This window comes from Salmo salar, chromosome 10, assembly GCF_965601325.2.
Source record: "Salmo salar chromosome 10, fSalSal1, whole genome shotgun sequence".
Taxonomy (NCBI): Eukaryota; Metazoa; Chordata; class Actinopteri; order Salmoniformes; family Salmonidae; genus Salmo; species Salmo salar.
This window is the reverse complement of record NC_138300.1, coordinates 36946511-36969860: the sequence shown is the minus strand read 5'-3', so window position 1 is coordinate 36969860 and position 23350 is coordinate 36946511. Positions and strand designations below refer to the sequence as shown.

The following is a 23350-nucleotide window of genomic DNA, read 5'->3' as shown; positions in this document are numbered from 1 at the left end:
ACTCTATTTTCTTAAAACTGCATGGTTGGTTAAGGGCTTGTAAATAAGCATTTCACGGTAAGGTTAATACCTGTTGTATTTGGCGCATGTGACAAATAACATTTGATTTGATTTGGTTTGATGCTGCTGCTGGTGGTGGTGGTGTCAGATCTACCTCTAGTCTACAGTATTCCTGATGGAGAGTACCACTGGTTCTGAGTCATACCACCCTGATGATGATATTATACATGGATTGAATAAACACTAACATGATCACATAATCTCATAATTCCTTTGTTGTTCATAACCAGATTACGCTGTTCGATTGAAAACCTGCATGACAAAATACTGTAATATCCAGAAAGAACATGAGTTTGGCGCCATCTGTCAGAGATTTAACAGTACTCCAACTACAATCCAAGCACCGGTTTAACAGTCATGATGATGGATCGAAAGAGAGTCAGATAATCCACAGTGAAACATAAATGACTTGGGTTAAACAACATTTGATGTGTCTGTAGTGCCATTTATTTATAAAGCCTTTAAAAAATAAAAAATTAGGTATACATGTTTGAGTGATATACAGCTTGCCATTAAAAGCACGCATAAGGAAGATTGGACAGTATCAAATCAAAATCAAATCAAATTTTATTTGTCACATACACATGGTTAGCAGATGTTAATGCGAGTGTAGCGAAATGCTTGTGCTTCTGGTTCCGACAGTGCAGTAATATCTAACAAGTAATCTAACAATTCCCAACAACCTAATACACACAAATCTAAAAGGGTGAATGAGAATATGCACATACGGATGAGCGATGGCCGAGCGGCATAGGCAAGGTGCAATAGATGGTATAAAATACAGTGTATACATATGATATGAGTAATGTAAGATATGTAAACATTATTAAAGTGCCATTATTTAAAGTGGCATTGTTTAAAGTGACTAGTGATCCATTTGTTAAAGTGACCAGTGATTGGGTCTCCATGTAGGCAGCAGCCTCTCTGAGTTATTGATTGTTGTTTAGCAGTCTGATGGCCTTGAGATAGAAGCTGTTTTTCAATCTTTCGGTCCCAGCTTTGATGCACCTGTACTGACCTCGCCTTCTGGATGATAGCAGGGTGAACAGGCAGTGGCTCAGGTGGTTGTTGTCCTTGATTATATTTTTGGCCTTCCCGTGACATCGGGTGCTGTAGGTGTCCTGGATGGCAGGTAGTTTGCCCCTGGTGATGTGTTGGGCAGACCGCACCACCCTCTGGAGAGCCCTGCGGTTGCGGGTGGTGCAGTTACCATTCTAGGCGGTGATACAGCCCGACAGGATGCTCTCAATTGTGCATCTGTAAAGGTTTGTGAGGGTTCTAGGTGCCAGGACAAATTTCTTCAGCCTCCTGTCTGTGTGGGTGGACCATTTTAGTTTGTCAGTGATGTGTACGCAGAGGAACTTGAAGCTTTCCACCTTCTCCACTGCGGTCACATCGATGTGGATAGGGGGGTGCTCCCTCTGCTGTTTCCTGAAGTCCACGATCAGCTCCTTTGTTTTGTTGACGTTGGGTGAGAGGTTATTTTCCTGGCACCACACTCCCAGGGCCCTGACCTCCTCCCTGTAGGTTGTCTCGTCATTGTTGGTAATCATGCCTACTACTGTTGTGTCATCTGCAAACTTGATGATGGAGTTGGAGGCGTGCATGGCCACGCAGTCATTGGTGAACAGGGAATACAGGACGGGGCTGAGCCCGCATCCTTGTGGGTTCCCAGTGTTGAGGATCAGCGGTGGAGATGTTGCTTTCTATCTTCACCACCTGGGGGCGGCCCGTCAGGAAGCCCAGGACCCAGTTGCACAGGGTGGGGTTCAGACCCAGGGCCCCAAACTTAATGATGAGCTTGGAGGGTACTATGGGGTTGAATGCTGAGCTACAGTCAATGAACAGCATTCTTACATGGGTATTCCTCTTGTCCAGATGGGATAGGGCAGTGTGATGGCGTTTGCATTGTCTGTGGATCTATTGGGGCAATAAGCAAATTGAAGTGGGTCTAGGGTGTCAGGTAAGGTGGAGGTGATATGATCCTTGACTAGTCTCTCAAAGCACTTCATGATGACAGAAGTGAGCCCTCAGGCCGATAGTCATTAAGTTTAGTTACCTTTGCTTCCTTCGGTACAGGAACAATGGTGAACATCTTGAAGTATGTGGGGACAACAGACTTGGATAGGGAGATATTGAATATGTCCATAAACACTCCAGCCAGCTGGTCTGCGCATGCTCTGAGGATGCAGCTCGGGATGCCGTCTGGGTCGGCAGCTTTGTGAGGGTTAACACGCTTAAATGCCTTACTCACGTCAGCCACAGAGAAGGAGAGACCACAAAATAGTGGGCCACATCTGGGGCACTGTGTTATCCTCAAAGCAGGTTAAGAAGATGTTTAGCTTGTCCGGAAGCAAGACGTCAGGTGTCCGTGGCGTGACTGGTTTTTCATGTGTAGTCCGTGATCGTCTGTAGACCCTGCCACATACATCTCATGTCTGAGCCGTTGAATGGCGACTCCACTTTGTCTCTATACTGACGTTTTGCCTGTTTGATTGCCTTACGGAGGGAATAACTACATTATTTGTATTCGGCCATATTCCCAGTCACCTTGCCATGGTTAAATGCAGTGGTTCGCACTTTCAAAATTTGCGCAAATGCTGTCATCTATCCACGGGTTCTGGTTAGAGTAGGTTTTAATAGTCACAGTGGGAACAACATCTCCTATACACTTCCTGATGAACTCAGCCACCGTATCAGTGTATTGGTCTATGTTGTTCTCGGACGCTGCCCGGAACATATCCCAGTCCGCGTGATCAAAACAATCTTGAAGTGTGGATTACGATTGGTCAGACCAGTCCTTAGCACGGGTACCTCCTGTTTGAGTTTCTGCCTATAGGAAGGGAGGAGCAAAATGGAAAAATTGTGATCAGATTTGCAGAAGGGAGGGCTGGGGAGGGCCTTGTAAGCATCCCGGAAGTTGGAGTAGTAGTGGTCGAGTGTTTTAGCAGCGCGAGTACTACAGTCAATGTGTTGATAGAACTTCGGTAACATTTTTCTCAAATTTACTTTGTTAAAATCCCCAGCTACATTAAATATGTCCTCAGGCTATGTGGTTTCCAGTTTGCATAAAGTCCAGTGAAATTCTTTGACGGCTGTCGTGGTATTGGCTTGAGGGGGAATATACAGTGGCTTGCGAAAGTATTCACCCCTCTTGGCATTTTTCCTATTTTGTTGCCTTACAACCTGGAATTAAAATAGATTTTTGGGGGGTTTGTATCATTTGATTTACACAATATGCATACCACTTTGAAGATGCAAAATATTTTTTTATTGTGAAACAAAAAAAGAATTAAGACAAAAAAACTGAAAACTTGAGCGTGCATAACTATTCACCCCCCAGTCAATACTTTGTAGAGCCACCTTTTGCAGCAATTACAGCTGCAAGTCTCTTGGGGTATGTCTCTATAAGCTTGGCACATCTAGCCATTCTTCAAGGAAAAACTGCTTCAACTCCTTCAAGTTGGATGGGTTCCGCTGGTTTACAGCAATCTTTAAGTCATACTACAGATTCTCAATTGGATTGAGGTCTGGACTTTGACTAGGCCATTCCAAGACATTTAAATGTTTCCCCTTAAACCACTCAAGTGTTGCTTTAGCAGTATGCTTAGGGTCATTGTCCTGCTGGAAGGTGAACCTCCGTCCTGTCTCAAATCTCTTGAAGACTGAAACAGGTTTCCCTCAAGAATTCCCTGTATTTAGCGCCATCCATCATTCCTTCAATTCTGACCAGTTTCCCAGTCCCTGCCACTGACAAACATCCCCACAACATGATGACCACCATGCTTCACTGTGGGGATGGTGTTCCCGGGGTGATGAGAGGTGTTGGGTTTGCACCAGAGATAATGTTTTCCTTGATGGCCAAAAAGCTACATTTTAGTCTCATCTGACCAGAGTACCTTCTTCCATATATTTGGGGAGTCTCCCACATGCCTTTTGGCGAACGCCAAACGTGTTTGCTTATTTGTTTCTTTAAGCAATGGCTTTTTTTTCTGGCCCTACTTCCGTAAAGCCCAGCTTTGTGGAGTGTAAGGCTTAAAGTGGCCCTATGGACAGATACTCCAATCTCCGCTGTGGATCTTTGCAGCTCCTTCAGGGTTATTTTTGGTCTCTTTATTGCCTCTCTGATTAATGCCCTCCTTGCTTGGTCTGTGAGTTTTGGTGGGTGGCCCTCTCTTGGCAGGTTTGTTGTGGTGCCATATTCTTTACATTTTTTAATAATGGATTTAATGGTGCTCCGTAGGATGTTCAAAGTTTCTGATATTGTTTCAGAACCCAACCCTGATCTGTACTTCTCCACAACTTTGTCCCTGACCTGTTTGGAGAGCTCCTTGGTCTTCATAGTGCCGCTTGCTTGGTGGTGTCCCTTGCTTAGTGGTGTTGCAGACTCTGGGGCCTTTCAGAATACATGTATATATATACAGAGATCATGTGACAGATCATGTGACACTTAGATTGCACACAGGTGGACTTTATTTAACTAATTATGTGACTTCTGAAGGTAATTGGTTGCACCAGATCTTATTTAGAGGCTTCATAGAAAAGGGGGTGTATACAGATGCACGCACCACTTTTCAGTATTTAATTTTTTTTTTTAATATTTGAAAACAAGTAATTTCACTTCACCAATTTGGACTATTTTGTGTATATCCATTACATGAAATCCAAATAAAAATGTATTTAATTACAGGTTGTCATGCAACAAAATAGGAAAAATGCCAAGGGGGGTGAATACTTTTGCAAGGCACTGTACACGTCTGTGACTATAACCTTAGAGAATTATTTTGGGAGGTAATACGGTCGGCATTTGGTTGTGAGGTATTCTAGGTCGGTTGAACAAAAGGACTTCCTGTATGTTATCACAATTACTGTATACCATGAGTAGTTATTCATGAAACATACACACCTTTCCTTCTACTTCCCGGAGGGATATTTATTCCTGTCTGCGCGATGAACTGAGAACCCAACTGGCTGTGCGGACTCAGACAGTATATCCTGAGAGAGCCATGTTTCTGTGAAACAGAGCATGTTACAACCCATGATGTCTCTCCGGAAGGAAATCCTCGCCCTGAGCTCATCAACTTTATTATCCAGAGACTGAACATTAGCGAGTAATATGGTCAGAAGCGGTGGGTGGTGTGCGTGCCTCCTGAGTCGGACTAAAAGTCCACTCCGAGTACCTCTTTTCCGTTGGCGGTATTTTGGAACAGCCTCTGGAATCAGTTCAATTGCACTGGGGGGTAAGAGCTAAGGATCCGATTCGGAAAAGTCATATTCCAGGTCATAATGCTGGTAATGCTGGTGAGTTACTGCCGCTCTGACATCCAAAAGTTCTTCCCGGCTGTATGTAATTGCACAAAACAATTCCTGGGCTAATAATGTAAGAAATAACACATAAAAAAACAAAATACTGCAAAGTTTCCTAAGAACTAAAAGCACGGAAGCCCAATCCGTCGGCAACATTTTCCACTTTGGCGCATAAAAGCGTTTCCACTGACATTCCAATTGAGCTGGTTTTGGATGAGTTGGACCGCAGAGTGAAGGAAAAGCAGCCAAGAAGTGCTCAGCATATGTGTGAACTCCTTCAAGATTGTTGGAAAAGTATTCCGGGTGAAGCTGGTTGAGAGAATGCCAAGAGTGTGCAAAGCTGCATCAAGGCAAAGGGTGGCTACTTTGAAGATTCTCTAATGAAAAATATATGTAGGTTTGTTTAACTTTTTGGTTACTACATGATTCTACAGTATATGTGTTATTTCATAGTTTTGATTTCTTCACTATTATTCTACAATGTAGAAAATAGTAAAAATAAAGAAAAACCCTTGAATGAGTCGGTGTGTCCAAATGTTTTACTGGTACTGTATATTGTTCTATTGTACATTGCACTAGCAATTAGTTAGAGTAAGCTTCAAATATCACATTGGGTGCATTCGAGCAGATTACTTTTGTAAAGATGTTGACAAACGTCGGTCATCGCCTTTCAAAGTGTGTTGCATTATGGGTATACAAATGTCTGCAGTTGCTCCTCACCAATTGCAACTTGAAGTTGGAACCAAAGCATTGTGGGAGACTACCTTCTTTTTTTTTTGGAAGCAAAAGGCACTACATGCTCACAAATGGTTGATGTCACCACCTATCATTGGTTATTATCAATGCATGTTGACTTTTCTGGGTAGATGACTATTTAGAGCTTAAATACTGTATCCTTACAATGTAATTACATAGGCCTACATTTGATCCAAATGTATAACATAGATAAATAAAATATTGTACTTGTGATAGCACAGCTAATGTATTAATTTAGCTGTGTCCCTGTGACAATAATTTTGGACCCCCTTGTGGCCCCCCTAAATGTGGAGTATGAAATCATTTTAACATAACACATTTTTGCTATCGTTCTTTTTTTACATCCATTATTAGACAGGGGCAACGATGATGATTATAAACATGGTCTTTTGCCTGCTAATGCCTGCAATGCAGTGAAGAAAACAATATGACAACAATAATGTCTAATGTAACTGGCAGTACAGTACAACAGTACTGCCAGTTAACAGTACAACTGGCCCCAGCTTGGCCCCCCCAGTTGAAATGGTCTAGAACTGCCACTGACTTCTGTAACCCTTTCCAGTTTTTTGCAAGTCAACAATTCTTAATCTTAGGTCTTCTGAGATCTATTTTGTTCGATGCATGGTTCACATCAGGCAATGCATCTTGTGAATAGCAAACTCAAATTTTGTGAGTGTTTTTTATAGGGCAGCTCTAACCAACATCTGTACACCACAGTACAGTTTCTGTACAGCACTTTGAGATATCAGCTTATGTAAGAAGGGCTTTATTAATAAATTTGATTTGATCTCCAATCTCGTTTCATTGATTGAACTCCATCCAGTTTAGCTGACTCCTGACTCCAATTAGCTTTTGGAGAAGTCATTAGCCTAGGGGTTCACATACTTACACTGTGAATGTTTAATTTATGTATTCAATATAGACAAGAAAAATACAATAATTTGTGTGTTATTCGTTTAAGCAAACTGTATGTCTATTGTTGTATCTTAGACGAAGATCAGATCAAATTTTATGACCAATTCATGCAGTAATCCAGATCAAAGGGTTCACATACTTTTTCTTGCCACTGTATAGCTTCATTATTTTCTGTACAGTGAGTGTTTTGTCCTTCATGTGATTAAATTATGTTCTTCACATGCTTACTGATAAAACCAACATAAAAGTTGAGAATTAAAGAAATAAACCTACACTACAGGCTGTAATGATGCTGACATGCAATCAATTACCATACAGTAAGAATCTTTCTGGGCTCCATTTAATCACATCTGTTACAATTCCATGTTGCACAATAACATAATAATGAGGAAGGTACAAGGGCATGAAGTAATGGCAAACATAGCTTTTCAATATGCTGCAAAAACACCTATATGTCTCATGCTATGTCTCATTCTATGCACTCACTACCTGCTTATGTTTTGAGATAACCAAACAAAAAAACAAAACAAGTCTTGAATGTTAGAAAGAAGTTGGGCTGGTATCTAATGTCCTTATCATCAGGATATTCATTCCTTGGACCATGTTGATCATGTTGAGCTTCGTGTATGAGAAGTGGAATTTCAATAGCGTCCACTTCATCGGCAATAACAAAGGCAAATGCCATGTCTGCCTTTGTCGCGTTTCCTAGAAACAGCAGAAGTTGTCTGACTTGCTATCGGTGCATATGTACATCCCCCAAATGTACTTGTCGACTTCCGTCTACAGTCGATTACTTTTGCCTTACTACTCAAACGCACCCATTAATTTGTCCACTGTATACATGAATTGTGCAAAGTTAGTTCGTTTCAGTCATGTCTTTTGTCACATTCACGTGGGTCAAATAAAAACACCCTTATGATTTGGTGACAATTGAGCCTCCCACAATGCAGGAGATGGATGCAGGATGAAATTGGTAAAGAGAAACTGCATAAACTTGCAGCCAAGTGCAGTCAAAACTTCATGACATTTGTAAAGTTCATGCAGTCGCAAGTCGGACAATTGTTATCCCCATAACACAACACACTTTGGAATTTGAAAGAATTGATCCGCTCTAACGTGTCAAATGGCTGTTTGAGAGATTCAAATCCGTAATGTATCATGGGTAAATAGATCAATCAGTCAGTCGCCTACACTGTCGGCTGCAATGTTGAGCAAGACCAATATTTTAATACCATTTCAATTGAATTTCTTTGCAAGTAACATGCTTGCTGTGCCAGGTGACATAGGGAAAATGATGTACTTTTACCATAAATGCATGAATAGGCGTGAATATAAATGGGTATTAAATGTTATACTGTGTTGTAAATGCTCAGATTGCATTCGATCTCTCCAAACAAATAAATAAAACGCAGTAAACTATTTTGAACTAGAGGGATTGGCATCTCTAAACCAGGCCAATCTAATTTTAATCATGTTCTGATATAATGACAGGGCTGCTTCTGTGACACAGCAGGCATGCAAATTGTCAGGTTGTGTCTGTCATCCATACAGTCAATGGTCGATTCAGTAGGTCAGTTAAAAAGATTGACAATGGCTCCCCAGGCTTCACATTATAGTTTATTTGCTTAAAAAATCAAAATGGTGCAGACCTGGCTCAGTGGATTTCAAAATGCAGTGTGTAGGAAGAGATTCAAAAAAGTGTACAATATTGAACCATCACTGTTGTTCTATACAGGAATCTCATAATAACAACATTCTCAAATATCTGAGTAAATAATCAAAAAAATACAAAAATAACAATATTTTCTGTAAGACAACACTACCTGATAGAGAGGGTATGCGGTTACGTCCCAAATGACACCCTATATCCCTAAATAGGGAATAGGGTGCCATTTGGGACAAAGACAAGGGTGTGGGACAAGAGGGATCCCAAAGGATTGTGTCTAAAATAGTGAGGAGCAATCCAGTTACACATATAGCAGACAAACGCCACAGCTCAACCTCAGAAGACATGGCACAATTTTACAACGCCGCAAAACATTATACAACATTACATTAAAAGGCACCACACAATACAAACTCACAAGGAGATTTTACCACACATTTGTAATGTTGTAACCTACAAACTTTAAGGCGGATGTCATGTGCAAAAGAGTACTGAATATGTGTCAAACATACTACTGTACTACTCAGTGTCCTCTCAATAAAATGTGCTTTTTTTCTCTTTCCCTTTCTTTTGACATAAAAAAAATATCTGAAATGTGCAAAGATTTAAAGAATGATTGCATTGTCATTATATTGGTTGGTTTTTCACAGGAATATTCCAGGCTTCTAGTGGTAGGGGTGGCTGGTGGGGACGGAGGGAGGGAGTGAAGGAGGGAAGAGGCCCCGTTCTATGGTAGGGGTGGCTGGTGGGGAGGGAGGGAGGGAGTGAAGGAGGGAGGAGGCCCTGTTTTAGGTTGTGTCCCAAATGGCACCCTATTCTCTATATAGTGCACTGCTTTTGACCAGGACCCGTAGGGCTCTGGTCAAAAGTAGGTCACTGTGTAGGAAGAAAGTGTGCCATTTGGGATGTAGACCTAGCTAGATTCAGTTCCTGTAGGTTTTGCGGCCCTCTCCCTCTTTGAGGAAGGTCCATATGAGTGTGTTGACGATGTCAGGCTGGTCCTGCTGTAGCCAGTGGCTGGCCCCGGAGATGATGTTGAGTCGGAAGTGATTCCTGATGTAGACACGGCACGCCTCAGCCATCTCCTGCTCCAGGAAGGCATCTCTCTCACCCCACAACAACAACACCGGGGACTTGACATCATTCTGGCTGAGTGGGAGGGAACTGTGGAGAGAATATTAATAACAGACCTGAGATGAGTTGCTTAAAACTGGTTAAACTCAATCATATGATGTGATATACAGATCTGAGATAGGTTGCTTATATGAAACTTGTTACAGTAAACACTCGCGTTCCATCATGATGTAGACGAGTTTAATATTTTCATGTGCTATCCATGTTACCTGTGGAGAAAACATGATCAGATCTGAAATGGTTTGGGGTCAATTATGGAAGTAAACTGAAAATTCTAATTTCCACATTAAAAAGCAACGCATCTGAGAACCAGAAATCTGGTTTAATGCAGACTTGATGTCCAGTATTCACGTGGTATCCATGTATGTTACCTGTGTTGTAAACTTGTGGAGAGGCTAATTGAATAATAGATTTATAGAACATGTTTCTTACGCTAATTGATAATGTGTCAGTGACATTCATATTATATAATTCCGAGCAGAATAAAATATGTTGTTCTGTTCTGACAGACACTGGCTGGCTGCTTGAGGAAGAAGAGCAGATGGTGAAGTCAGTCATGCATGTACAGTTCACATGTCAAAAACACATGTACTCTCTGATGCTGAGTGAGTGAGTGAGTGAGTGAGGTGAGTGAGTGAGTGAGTGAGTGGGTGAGTGAGTGAGTGAGTGAGTGAGTGAGTGAGTGAGTGAGTGCCAGAGATTACATTGGAATCATCCAGGCTTTCTCTTATTCATTATAGGAGTCAACTTGTCAAAGACAAACAATACAAAAAAACTAACAGAATACATTATTCTAAAGCCCAATTATTTCTCATCATGTAGTCTGATTCCAAGACCTCTGTACCTATTACACAACCACTGAGTTTTCATAAGAGGAACTTATTTTTGAATGTACTTTCATCAAAACAGCATTTCAAACACAAGAGTGTGCTAATGATTCACATTATCATAAGGCGCTTGAAGTAACCGTATCTCAAATGAGGGTACACAACAATGGTGGTCAGCTACGACATGTTCAATGGGCATGTCATACATAAGTAGGGATGCCCACAGGAGACCAAATACAGAGCTCACTAATTAAGAATTTCATTGGTTCATAATCTTAACCTGAAGACATTCCTGTAGTAGTTGAGGGCCCCGGTGAGGGCCCCTGGCTGGGAGAAGGCGTAGAGATAGGCCTCCATGTCCTCTGCAGTGAGCCACCGACCCTTCCTCCCAATCCCTGTACTACGGCTGGTGAACAGATCCTTCAGTGCCTACAGTACAGAGGGGACAGAAGGACACACCGGGTGAGTGTGTGTGTGTGTGTGTGTGTGTGTGTGTGTTTCCGGTTGTGCTCAAGGTGTGATTTGAACTGGATGGCACACACAGACAAGGTCGCTTATGTCACTGTCACAGTAATACAGGTTGTATGAGGCTCTATAAATGCCATGGCGGTTGTGTTGACTACTGTGAGATGACCTACACTCAACTGAAAAGGACTTAGGCATAACATCATGGATGACAACCGTCTCTCTCCCCTACAGTATATATTGGAAAAAAACGCATATGGGAATGCATTGCTTTTTTTGAGACATGATCAATTTGATTGCCTTCTTGTAACATAGTTAATCATTATTCATTTATATTCATGATAGCTAAAAAAGAACTAACATGCCTTCCTGTCAATAACAAAAAAGCCAACATATTTTTGCTCCATTTACCATTCAATGATAGATTGCCTGCAACTACTATACTCTATAAATTGTCGCCATACACAGACTCCTTGAGGCACAACCATCACATCAAGAAGCCCCTCCCCTTCGACATACACACAAAGGCAACTTCCTGTTGCCTGGAGCAGTTCTGTATTTTTCACCTTGAGGTCACTCAAATACATGCAACATGCTTCACCTTGAAATCATTGATGGAGAGCATGAGCTCTGGGAAGCGAGACAGCTGGAAGAAGAAGAAGTAGCTGGACTTGAGCAGCTGACTGGGATGACGCAGGGCATAATCTAGAAACATGGAGGAAAGAGGAGAGGAGAGAAGACACAGGGAGAGAGGAGGGAAGAAAAGGACAGGGGAGAACAGGAGAGAAAAGGGGAGAGGGAGAGAGAAGGGCAGGAGAGGAGAGAGGGAGGGAGGTAGGTAGGGAGAGGAGAGGGGAGAAAAGGATGGGAGCGAACAGGAGAGAACAGAGGAAAGAAAATAGTAGAGGGAGAGTGGAGGGAGGGAGGGAGAGGGGAGAAGAGGATATGAGAGAAAAGAGGAGCGGGTGAGAGGGAAAAGAGGAAAATAAGACAAAAAAGAGAGGATGAGAAAAAGTTTCAAAATAAACACTTGCATACCACTTAGAATGAAGCAATGTTTTGGGCATGTATTCTAAGTGGCATGCAAGTATGGATGTTAAGCAAGAGACGAATCCAGCGTAGTGCAGTTGCTAGGGAGAGAGAGGCTGTGGATGTCTGCCAGTGACCTCCCCTCTATCCTCTCCTCTCATTTCCGCTCCTCCAGCCCAGTCTAGCCAGCTGCTCCAGCTTCATATTAAAGCACTACTGTATAATTACCTCATCCATCTTCCCCTCAATGAAGGAGACTGAGGAACTACCAGATGGATGCAGCAAACACTGCATGAGGGTAATAATACCTCACAATTAAAGATGGTAATCTCTAATTAGCACAAGGAGGAAGAGGAGGTTTCTCTCACATCCAATTGATTTAATGATTGTATATTTGTGACATACAGTAGGCTGTTTCATCTGTTGTTCATCTAAGGATGATGATGGTGATGACGTACCAGTTAACACAGAGGGATGGAGGCAGTTCAGGACAATGACGTTCCAGGGACTAGTCGATTGGTGTATTCAGTCCACAGTGTGTTCACCAATGTAGTCCCTGTCATTTTATGCTAAACTAATTTACTTTGCAAAAGTGAAACTTGAAAACAGAGGGAAGTTAGGATGTGCCAGTGAAGACAGGAGTGGTGGCAGTTTAGGACATACCACTGAAGACAAATAGGAGTGGTGGCAGTTTAGGACATACCACTGAAGACAAATAGATGGGGTCAGTTTAGGACATACCACTGAAGACAGATGGATGGGGTCAGTTTAGGACATACCACTGAAGACAGATGGATGGGGTCAGTTTAGGACATACCACTGAAGACAGATATATGGGGTCAGTTTAGGACATACCACAGAAGACAGATAGATGGGGTCAGTTTAGGACATACCACAGAAGACAGATAGATGGGGTCAGTTTAGGACATACCACTGAAGACAGATAGATGGGGTCAGTTTAGGACATACCACTAAAGACAGATGGATGGGGTCAGTTTAGGACATACCACTGAAGACAGATGGATGGGGTCAGTTTAGGACATACCACTGAAGACAGATGGATGGGGTCAGTTTAGGACATTAGGACATACCACTGAAGACAGATGGATGGGGGCAGTTTAGGACGATGAGTTTGGTGACCATCTCGGGGTAGTGGATGGCGAACAGCCAGGCGATGGTTCCTCCCCAATCATGGCCGACCAGGTGACATCTGTTGTAACCTGAGGAGAGATGGAGTAAAGTCTGAGTGTGTGTGTGTGTGTGTGTGTGTATTTGTCCAGCACCATTCATTCACCTTCTTGGAGTTGAGTCTCCTTGCCAAGATACAGTACCTCCTGAAGTAGAACAATCTTGTTTGTTTAAAAATGTCAATATTTTGCCTGCAAAGAAAATAATTGTCAGGTGTACTGCTATTTGAAATATCAGTCTGACACAAGGTGAGGCATACTGGTGTTACACAGACACAGAGGACCCCAGGTCTGAGTGGATGCTTCCTGTTTCACTGGCTGGGGGCTCTGTAGTTAGTGTGTATCAGCACGACGACCCACGGTCAGTCACCATGAGTCAGAGTAAGCCTGTCATGTCCTGCTGTGTTGTAGGCCCACAGGGTGTTCACAGGCTGTCCAGTCCACACAGTATTACAATGAGAAACAAGTTTAACTTTGACTCAGCTCAGGACACCAGACGGTCACCCTTTCTCTTTGTTCCCACGGAGTGATGTTTCATAATATGGGTAGTCATGGTCCCTAAAGTGTCTATCCCTGAATCAGAGTGGGCATGTTTTGTTTCATCTTCCATCATATATACATCTGTCTCCGTGTGTATTTCTGCATAAACTACATAAGCATGGATATAAAATACAGAAAAAAAGATGTGGTTGTCCACTCTTACCTAGGTATTCCACAATGTCCTTGACGTCTGTGACCAGGTAATCAAAGCGGTAGCTCTCTGTGGATGATGGCAAGTCGGACTCCCCGTAGCCTCGCATGTCAACGGCCACCACACGGAACTCACTCTTAAACTCACGCAGCTGGTGGCGCCAGGAAAACCTGGGGGCAGGTGGACAGAGAGAGAAAGAGAGAGAGTGAGGGGGGAGAGATTGAAAGAGAGAGGGAGGACGAGAGACGGACCGAGACAGAGACAGAGACAATCAAAGGACTCATATTTACAACATTGGAAAAACGAAACAAAATCCCAAAGCCGACTAAATTGCCATCTGACCCTAAACAGAAAATATGAATTGGCTGATTATCTCTACTCTGTCAGAGATAGGAAGCAGAGATAGATCCTTACCAAGTACAGGCTGAGTGACCACCGATTGGAAATAGAAACCGGCAGACATAAAAAGACATGGCTACCCAAAGAGGAGCGTGTATGTGGTCACTGCACGACAGAGGAGGTAGAGAGAGAGATGCACTTTCTCCTTTAGTGTGATAAATATTCCTCACAAAGAGATTCCTTATTCACAGAAATGACTACATTTACTCCAAATTTTAACTTATTAAACCCAGAGGAAAAACGACAAATACTCATGGGCGAAGGAGCAATGGCTCCTCTTGCAGCCAAATATGTATTTTCCTGCCATAGCCTGAGGGACACTGGATAATAACATCTGCATAGTAAGCAGTAACTTATTTATTATTACAATTATTGTTATTACTATTATTATTATTGTTGTTTATCATTCCAAATAGTAGTGATATGGGTGGTAATGGTAATGATAGCAGTTTAGTGATGGTGGTGGTAGTAGTACTAGTAATGACGACAGTAGTTGTAGTACTGATGTAATGGTGAAGATGACCGTTATTTAGTTATAAGTTAGTTATGGATTCATTTTCCATATTTATATTTATTACATTATACTATTATTTTACTACTATTTTATTGTTATTATTTTTATATTTAATTTTGTATTATTATTTACTGCCATTCTATATTATTATTTTATTGTTTATAATTGTATTACAATGTATATTGTATACATTGTTGCTTTGACAATATTGACACAATGTTTTTCATGCCAATAAAGCAGCTTGAATTTGAGAACGAGAGAGAGTGAGTGAGTGAGTGAGTGTGTGTGTGTGAGAGAGATGAAGATGACCGTTATTTAGTTAAGTTAGTTATAGTTTCATTTTGCATATTTAGATATTTAATTTTGTAATATTATTTACTGGCATTTTATATTATTATTTGTGAGAGGAGAAAGTCACACACAAGACAGTATTTAATTATTAAACCCCTGCTGAACACTGCTGAAAAACCACAAACTTTTACCTAGGCATATATTCTTCTATAAAAACGCTGTGTGTTTCTCTCTTGAATATACCTACAAAGTTGCTGTATCTTATACTGCATTATTTCTACTGGCACTCGGCTTCCCTTCTTCCCTTCCAAACGGAGTGAAGGTCACCTTTATAAACTCAACAAAAAAAGAAACATCCTCTCAATATTTGTATGAACATGACAAGATTAAACAATTGAGACATAAACTGAACAAGTTCCACAGACATGTGACTAGTAGAAATGGAATAATGTGTCCCTGAACAAAAGGGGGGGTCAAAATCAAAAGTAACATTCAGTATCTGGTGTGGCCACCAGCTGCAGTAAGTACTGCAGTGCATCTCCTCCTCATGGACTGCACCAGATTTGCCAGTTCTTGCTGTGAGATGTTACCGCACTCTTCCACCAAGGCACCTTCAAGTTCCCGGACATTTCTGGGGGGAATGGTCCTAGCTCTCACCCTCCGATCCAACAGGTCCCAGACGTGCTCAATGGGATTGAGATCCGGGCTCTTCGCTGGCCACGGCAGAACACTGACATTCCTGTCTTGCAGGAAATCACGCACAGAATGAGTAGTATGGCTGGTGGCATTGTCATGCTGGATGGTCATGTCAGGATGAGCCTGCAGGAAGGGTACCACATGAGGGAGGATGTCTTCCCTGTAACGCACAGCGTTGAGATTGCCTGCAATGACAACAAGCTCAGTCCGATGATGCTGTGACACACTGCCGCCAGTGGCGGTTCTAGACCATTTCAACTGGGGGGGGCAAGTTGGGGCCAGTTGTACTGTTAGAGGGGCCAGTTACATTAGACGTTATTGTTGTCATATCGTTTTGCATGTGGTACGATACTGTTGTGTTCCGCCTAAAGCCGTCCCTCTAGAAAATGTGTGGGTTAAATTAGTGTTTCGCATTGCCACTGTCTAATAACGGATGTAAAAAAAGAACGATAGCAAAATGTCTTATGTAAAAATTCTTTCATACTCCACATTTAGGGGGGCCACAAGGGGGTCCAAAATTGTCACAGGGGCACTGGCCCCCCCTGGCCCCTCCCCCAGAACTGCTAGTGACTGCCGCAGACCAAGACAGACCCTCCACCTCCTATTCGATCCCGCTCCAGAGTACAGGCCTCGGTGTAACGCTCATTCCTTCGACGATAAACGCGAATCCGACTATCACCTCTGGTGAGACAAAACCGCTTCTCGTCAGTGAAGAGCACTTTTGCCAATCCTGTCTGATCCAGTGACGGTGGGTTTGTGTCCATAGGCAACGTTGTTGCCAGTGATGTCTGGTGAGGACCTGCCTTACAACAGGCCTACAAGCCCTCAGTCCAGCCTCTCTCAGCCTATTGCAGACAGTCTGAGCACTGATGGAGGGATTGTGCGTTCCTGGTGTAACTCGGGCAGTTGTTGCCATCCTATACCTGTCCCGCAGGTGTGATGTTCGGATGTACCGATCCTGTGCAGGTGTTTTTACATGTGGTCTGCCACTGCGACGACAATCAACTGTCCATCCTTTCTCCCTGTAGCGCTGTCTTAGGCATCTCACAGTAAGGACATTGCAATTTATTGCCCTGGCCACATCGGCAGTCCTCATGCCTCCTTGCAGCATGCCTAAGGCACAATCACGCAGATGAGCAGGGACCCTGGGCATATTTCTTTTGGTGTTTTTCAGAGTCAGTAGATAGGCCTCTTTAGTGTCCTAAGTTTTCAGAACTGTGACCTTAATTGCCTACTGTCTGTAAGCCGTTAGTGTCTGAATGACCGTTCCACAGGTGCATGTTCATTAATTGTTTATAGGTCATTGAACAAGCATGGGGAACAGTGTTTAAACCCTTCATAATGAAGATCTGTGAAGTTATATGGATTTTGATGAATTATCTTTGAAAGACAGGGTCCTGAAAAAGGGATGTTTCTTTTCTTGCTGAGTTTATAATATGAGATGTTCTTTCCACAATTCTAATCCGCTCAATCATCATAGTGGAGAGCAAAAGCTCTCTAATTGAAGATCTTGTCTGCTGGGGATCTATCTGCTGTGGACTGGAGGCTGAGGCTCCTCAGAGCTCAAAGCCCCACAGAGGAGGAGCACAAGGCCTGACTGGGGTTCTGTTGAGTCAGGATAAGAGCTGGGCCCTGGTCAAAAGTAGTGCACTACAGGGAATACGGTGCCATTTGGGACACAGGACTGGAGCAGAGAAACCCAATATCTTAGAATATAGATGAGGTTTAAAATAACACAGGCACTTCCAGTTCCTTCACAGCCCCCCACCTTGCACCCCAATCACCCACACACCAAGCCTCTCTCTATTCTGAGTGATAAGGGAAACTTGGGTTTAGCACTTTTTAAACACTGAATTAAGTGGGAGAAGAAACTCATAAGTGGAAGAGAGTCTGTCTGTCCAGCTAGCACTGCAGAGAGAGACGCTACGTCCCAAATGGCACACTAATCCCATAAATGCACTACTTTTGACCAGGACCCATATGGCTCTGGTCAAAAGTAGTGCACTATATACAGAATAGGGTGCCATTTGGGACACATTCAAAGTTCATCATGGATTCCTGTGCAGTAGATGGGCAGTGAGGCAGAATAGACCCAAGAAGACCCGTTAATTAAGCCCGGTCCTGTCCTTTCTGCTGCTCTGTGAGTTCCCTGAGATATGGACTAGCTTACAGCACTTGACAACCTCTTAATTTAGCCCCATTCCAGAGGTCGATCTCACTACTACGCTCCATATCATTTTTTATGAAACATGGTGGAAAGAGGAACAAGGAACTTTAGATCCTTAGCTATCCTAATAAGCAATAAAGTCTAATAGGAATATTGTAATTGAAGAATCACATGGTATGAAGACCCCAACTGAGATATGGTCTTTTGATGCAGAAGTAATGTACAGCAGAGCGTTGGTTACATGATACAGTACTGTTGTGTGGGATCGATATAGTAGTTATGGGGTGTTTTTTCTTGTTGTTGGTATTATTATTACCCCTTTTTCGTGATATCCAATTGGTAGTTACAGTCTTGTCCCATCGCTGCAACTCCAGTAAGGACTCAGGAGAGGCGAAGGTCGAGAGCCGTGCGTCCTCCGAAACACGACCCCGCCAAGTCGCACTGATTCTTGACACACTGTTCGCTTAAGCAGGAAGCCAGCTGCACCAATGTGTTGGAAGAAACACAGTACAGCTGGTGACCGAAGTCAGCATGCATGCGCCTGGCCGCCACAAGGATTCACTAGAGCCCGATGGGACAAGGACATCACAGCCGGGACATGGGTCTCCCAGTCGCAGTCATCTGCAACATAGCCCGGGATCGAACCCAGATCTGTAGTGACACCTCTAACACTGCGATGCAGTGCCTTAAAGTGCTGTGCCACTCGGGAGGCCCCGGGGTCAGTGTTTCATGGGGGTCCTGGTTAGTTAGTTTGCAAAGGAGCTCCTTTCCAAAATGCTTTCTCAGCATAAAAACACAAAAATAAAAAAATTAACTGGCCAGGCAATACCAATAAATTTGTTGAGTCTCTATGGGCCTGTTTCCTGGACACAGATTAAAAAGCAAGACTAAAAAGCAAGATAAATTGAGAATTTCAATTGAAAGTGCCTTTCAGTCCAGAACTAGGCTTAATCTGTGTCTGGGTTGAAACACCAGCCCTTTATGTGTGTATAACGTGCAGACGCACTGTGTAGTCTAGATGTCTTACCAGAACTCTGGGAAACCATGCAAAAACAGCATGAGCGGTTTCCCTCTCTCTCCAGCAGCGACATAGTGAAACCTCAGACCAGACTCCTGAGAATAAAGACGGAAGACAGATCTGTCAGTCACCAGGGACACACTGTTATATGTCAACACTTCCCTGATCACCATCACGTGGGCTCTTACTGTCTGCTGGTCTCTGGCTGTGTCCCAAATGACACCCTATTCCCTATATAGTGCACTACTATGGGCTCTGGTTGAAAGTAGTGCACTACATAGGGAATAGGATGCCATTTGGGGCGTAGTGCTCTCTGTGACATAAAACTCTCATCCTCCAACATTGCTGTGTGCTTTATGGCGCTGTAAAGCAGGGATAGAACAGGGAGAGAGCAGGGCCATCCCATAAACTCAGCCCTGGCCTGCCTTCTGTCTGGTCATTCCAGTATGAAGCATTCTTTATATTATGAAATCAATCTGTCACTAACATTTATAGCCAATTCTATTCAAATCATTGTGAATTTATGTTGCAATGGTATGTAGAATAGGTTGTTCTTATGGTCTACCCGTTGAGTAAAGTGTGGATACATTTGATTGGTTTATATGCATGGACTACCTATCTTATCTAATTTCTGATTTTATAACATTGTCTAGCTCAAGCGTTTTCTGGCCCAATGTAGCTACTTACTGGCACAAACTTAAATCGCACAGGTTACTTAGGATGTCAAATAATATAGGGGATTATTCTTACAACTGAACTGCCACATTATTATTGTGAGCATGCGTTCATGCTATGTGAATCCTATAAGGGATAATGTGTTGCTAAATAAACATTTAAACGAAAAATACAAATTAAATGTGAATCTACAGTTTATAGCACCTTTTATCTTGGTACTCGTATGAAATCGTGACATTTGTCACGAATTACTATTGCTGCTGCTATAGGGGACTGCCCGTTCAGCACTACCTACCTCTGAGGCGTGAGCGCATATACAGAGACAGTCGCTTGGAATAATAACAGAAGCCTACACTGCAAATATATCTGCATATGGCGTTTCGCTGAAATTCCCCCAAAACAAAACAGATGCCCCAAGATCTGCACGTACCCTGCAGGCCTATTCGAATTGATTTCAATTCTACAAACAAACTAAGGCACATACGGAATTACCTAAACAGACCTCTCACGCACACAAAAGGCTATTTCCCAATCTCAAATAGGCTTCCTCTCACGTGCAATGTAAAGTGTGCCATACCTTTATTCTAACGTAACAGTGGGTTCCCAAGGACGTGTCATTCAAGCAAGCAGGGGGAGTTTCGCGAATTCCCCACTGAAAGGTGGCTGACGGCCTTAAAATGATGCTCCACCAAAGTTTCAGCAGCGCTACGGCAGTGCAGAGGGCACAATAACCGTATATCAACGACCAATACCCTAAAACTCGGATCTTCAGCGTGAGTCTGATTGTAAACAGGAGCAAGTTGTTGAGCACTCTCGCCATCTTTACATTACTCAGGTAAAACAACGCAGATAACGTCACCTACCTATTGATATATTATTTTGTTAATTATCTTGAAATATCGCTCATCGTTATCCGGTAGCTCCGCTAACAGCGCATCTGCTTGTCGGTCTGCCGCTGTACTAGGGAGGATCCCTGAATGAAATGTTCAAGAGGGGAGCAGTACGTCAGAACCCACGCGTGCGTGTGATGACAGCAGATAGGATGTTTAGTTTGAGATTGGTGTTTAACGCTTCTATTATTTTAATCTAAAAGCCTAGAAATGAATCAGAGAAAAATATGAGACGCCACGTCACCTTCAAAACAGATTATTTTCTGAAACCCTTTCTACGTGTTTAGACTGCAAAATAAGAGGTGAATGAGCAAGTGCCTGACTGAGACTGATCTAGGGACATGATTGAGAGACCAAGAGCTCTCTGGGATTAAAGATGAATGACAGTTAACGCCTCAAGGGAAGAAAATGGTGAGACTCCCAGGGCTGTAATCCACTGCTCAATCGAAGGTTGATGGATGCTGATATGGGAAGTATGAATGTAAAAAAGTTAATGTACAGGACTGACTCTCAGTGAGTGTATAGCTATTATTGCAGTATACTGGCATGCAGTTGGAAAATTGCTAAGAATAACACTAAATTGAGGCATTGTGAGTCCAGCTTGTCTTGTCAAATCTCAGTCACTGAACAAATGCAAGTGTGTAGATCTGAATGTGCACTCTGTTTTCAAGTATTGCGTCATCTTTTTATTGTAATGAAAACTTTCTGGATATCCTCCTTGATGGACTGGCTGATCATTAGTGCTTGACTTGGGCAGGAGCTCACCAGAACATTTTTACATTTGTCATTTAGCAGAAGCTCTTATCCAGAGCGACTTACAGTAGTGAATGCATACATTTCATTTCATGCATTTTTTCTTTGTACTGGCCCCCCGTGGGAATCGAACCCACAACCCTGGCGTTGCACACACCATGACTACCAACTGAGCCACAGGGAAGGCAGCTAATTGGGATCTCTAATATATACAAATACAAGTACCGGCACCTAAAATGTTATATGGCTTGAGTTCCTACACATCTTATAAAATATTAGCTTAAAAGTATTATAAAGTTCCTGCACTTAAATATAAACAGTACCGACACCCAAAATGAGTACCGGAACCTATTTCAGTCCAAGTCAAGCACTTCTATAAATCATCGTCATCATCCATTAATCAAATCAAACAAATTGTCACATGCGCTGACATGTGTAGACCTTACCATGAAATGCTTACTTACAAGCCCTTAACCAACAGTGCAGTTCAAGAAAGAGTTAGTTTATTTGGTAAACAGTTTCCTAAAGTAAAAATAATAAAAATGTAACAATAGAATAACAATAACTAGGCTATATACAGGGGGTACCGGTTAGTCGAGGTCATTTGTACATGTAGGTAGGGGTGAAGTGAATATGCATCGATAAACATCGAGTAGCAGCAGAGTAAAAAAAACGAATGCAGCGGCGGGGGTGTCAATGCAAATAATCCGGTGGCCATTTGATTAATTGTTCAGCAGTCTTATGGCTTGGGGGTAGAAGCTGTTAAGGAGCCTTTTGGTCCTAGACTTGGCACTCCGGTACCGCTTACTGTGCGGTAGCAGAGAAAAGTCAATGACTTGTGTGACTGGAATCTTTGACAATTTTTGGGGCTTTCCTCTGACACCACCTAGTATATAGGTTCTGGACGGCAGGAAGCTTGGCCCCAGTGATGTACTGGGCCCTACGCACTTCCCTCTGTAGGGCCTTACGGTCAGATGCCGAGCAGTTACTATACCAGGTGGTGGTGCAGCTGTAGAACTTCGAGGATCTGGGGATTCATGACAAATATTTTCAGTCTCCTGAGGGGGTAAAGGTGTTGTCGTGCCCTCGTCACGACTGTCTTGGTGTGTTTGGACCATGACAGTTCATTGGTGATGTGGACACCAAGAAACTCGAAACTCTCGACCTGCTCCACTACAGCCCTGTCGTGTTGTCAGCAAACTTAATGCTGTTGGAGTCGTGTTTGGCCACGCAGTCATGGGTGAACAGGGAGTACAGGAGGGGACTAAGCACACACCCCCGAGGCGCACCCAGCATTGAGGATCAGCGTAGCAGACATGTTGTTGCCTACCCTTACCACCTGGAGGCGGCCCGTCAGGAAATCCAGTTGCAGAGGGAGGTGTTTAGTCCCAGGGTCCTTAGTTTATTGATTAGCTTCGTGGGCACTATGGTGTTTAACACTGAGCTGTAGTCAATGAACAGCATTCTCACATAGGTGTTCCTTTTGTCCAGGTAGGAAAGAGCAGTGTGAATGTGATTGCGTCATCTGTGGATCTATTGGGGCTGTATGCAAATTGGGGTGGGTCTAGGGTGTCTGGGAGGAGGCTGTTGATGTGAGCCATGACCAGCACTTCATGGCTACTGACGTATCACAGGCAGTAATCATTTAGGCAGATTACCCTAGTTTCCTTGGGCACAGGGACTATGGTGGTCTGTTTGAAACATGTAGGCATTAGAGACTCCGTCAGAGAGAGGTTGAAAATGTCAGTGAAAACACTTGCCAGTTGGTCTGCGCATGGTTTGAGTACACGTCCTGGCAATCCGTCTGGCCCCGCGGCTTTATGAATGCTGACCTGTTTAAAGGTCTTGCTCACATCAGCTACCGAAATCGTAAGCACACAGTCATCCAGAACAGCTGGTTCTCTCAAGCA

At 43.0% G+C, this 23350-nt stretch overlaps 1 protein-coding gene across 1 annotated transcript; it reads right to left on the bottom strand.

The window, feature by feature from the left end:
* Positions 1-8642: 8642 nt before the first annotated feature.
* LOC106560314 (epoxide hydrolase 4) lies at positions 8643-20765 on the bottom strand. Its single transcript, XM_014123099.3, has 7 exons — positions 20375-20765; positions 19132-19217; positions 14050-14207; positions 13251-13379; positions 11732-11835; positions 10946-11094; positions 8643-9868 (listed from the first exon to the last, which is right to left on the bottom strand). Exons 1-7 carry the CDS (start codon positions 20615-20617, stop codon positions 9628-9630), a joined length of 1110 nt encoding a protein of 369 aa, XP_013978574.2. The 5' UTR covers positions 20618-20765; the 3' UTR covers positions 8643-9627.
* Between the last annotated feature and the right edge of the window lie 2585 nt (positions 20766-23350).

Coding starts and splice junctions, on each gene's coding strand:
- LOC106560314 (XM_014123099.3), bottom strand. CDS start 20,617: ATGGCGAGAGTGCTCAACAACTTGCTCCTGTTTACAATCAGACTCACG. Junction 14,208..19,131: donor CATGGTTTCCCAGAGTTCTG/GTAAGACATCTA, acceptor ACCTGCCCCCAG/GTTTTCCTGGCGCCACCAGC. Junction 9,869..10,945: donor TACTACAGGAATGTCTTCAG/GTTAAGATTATG, acceptor TTCTCTCCACAG/TTCCCTCCCACTCAGCCAGA.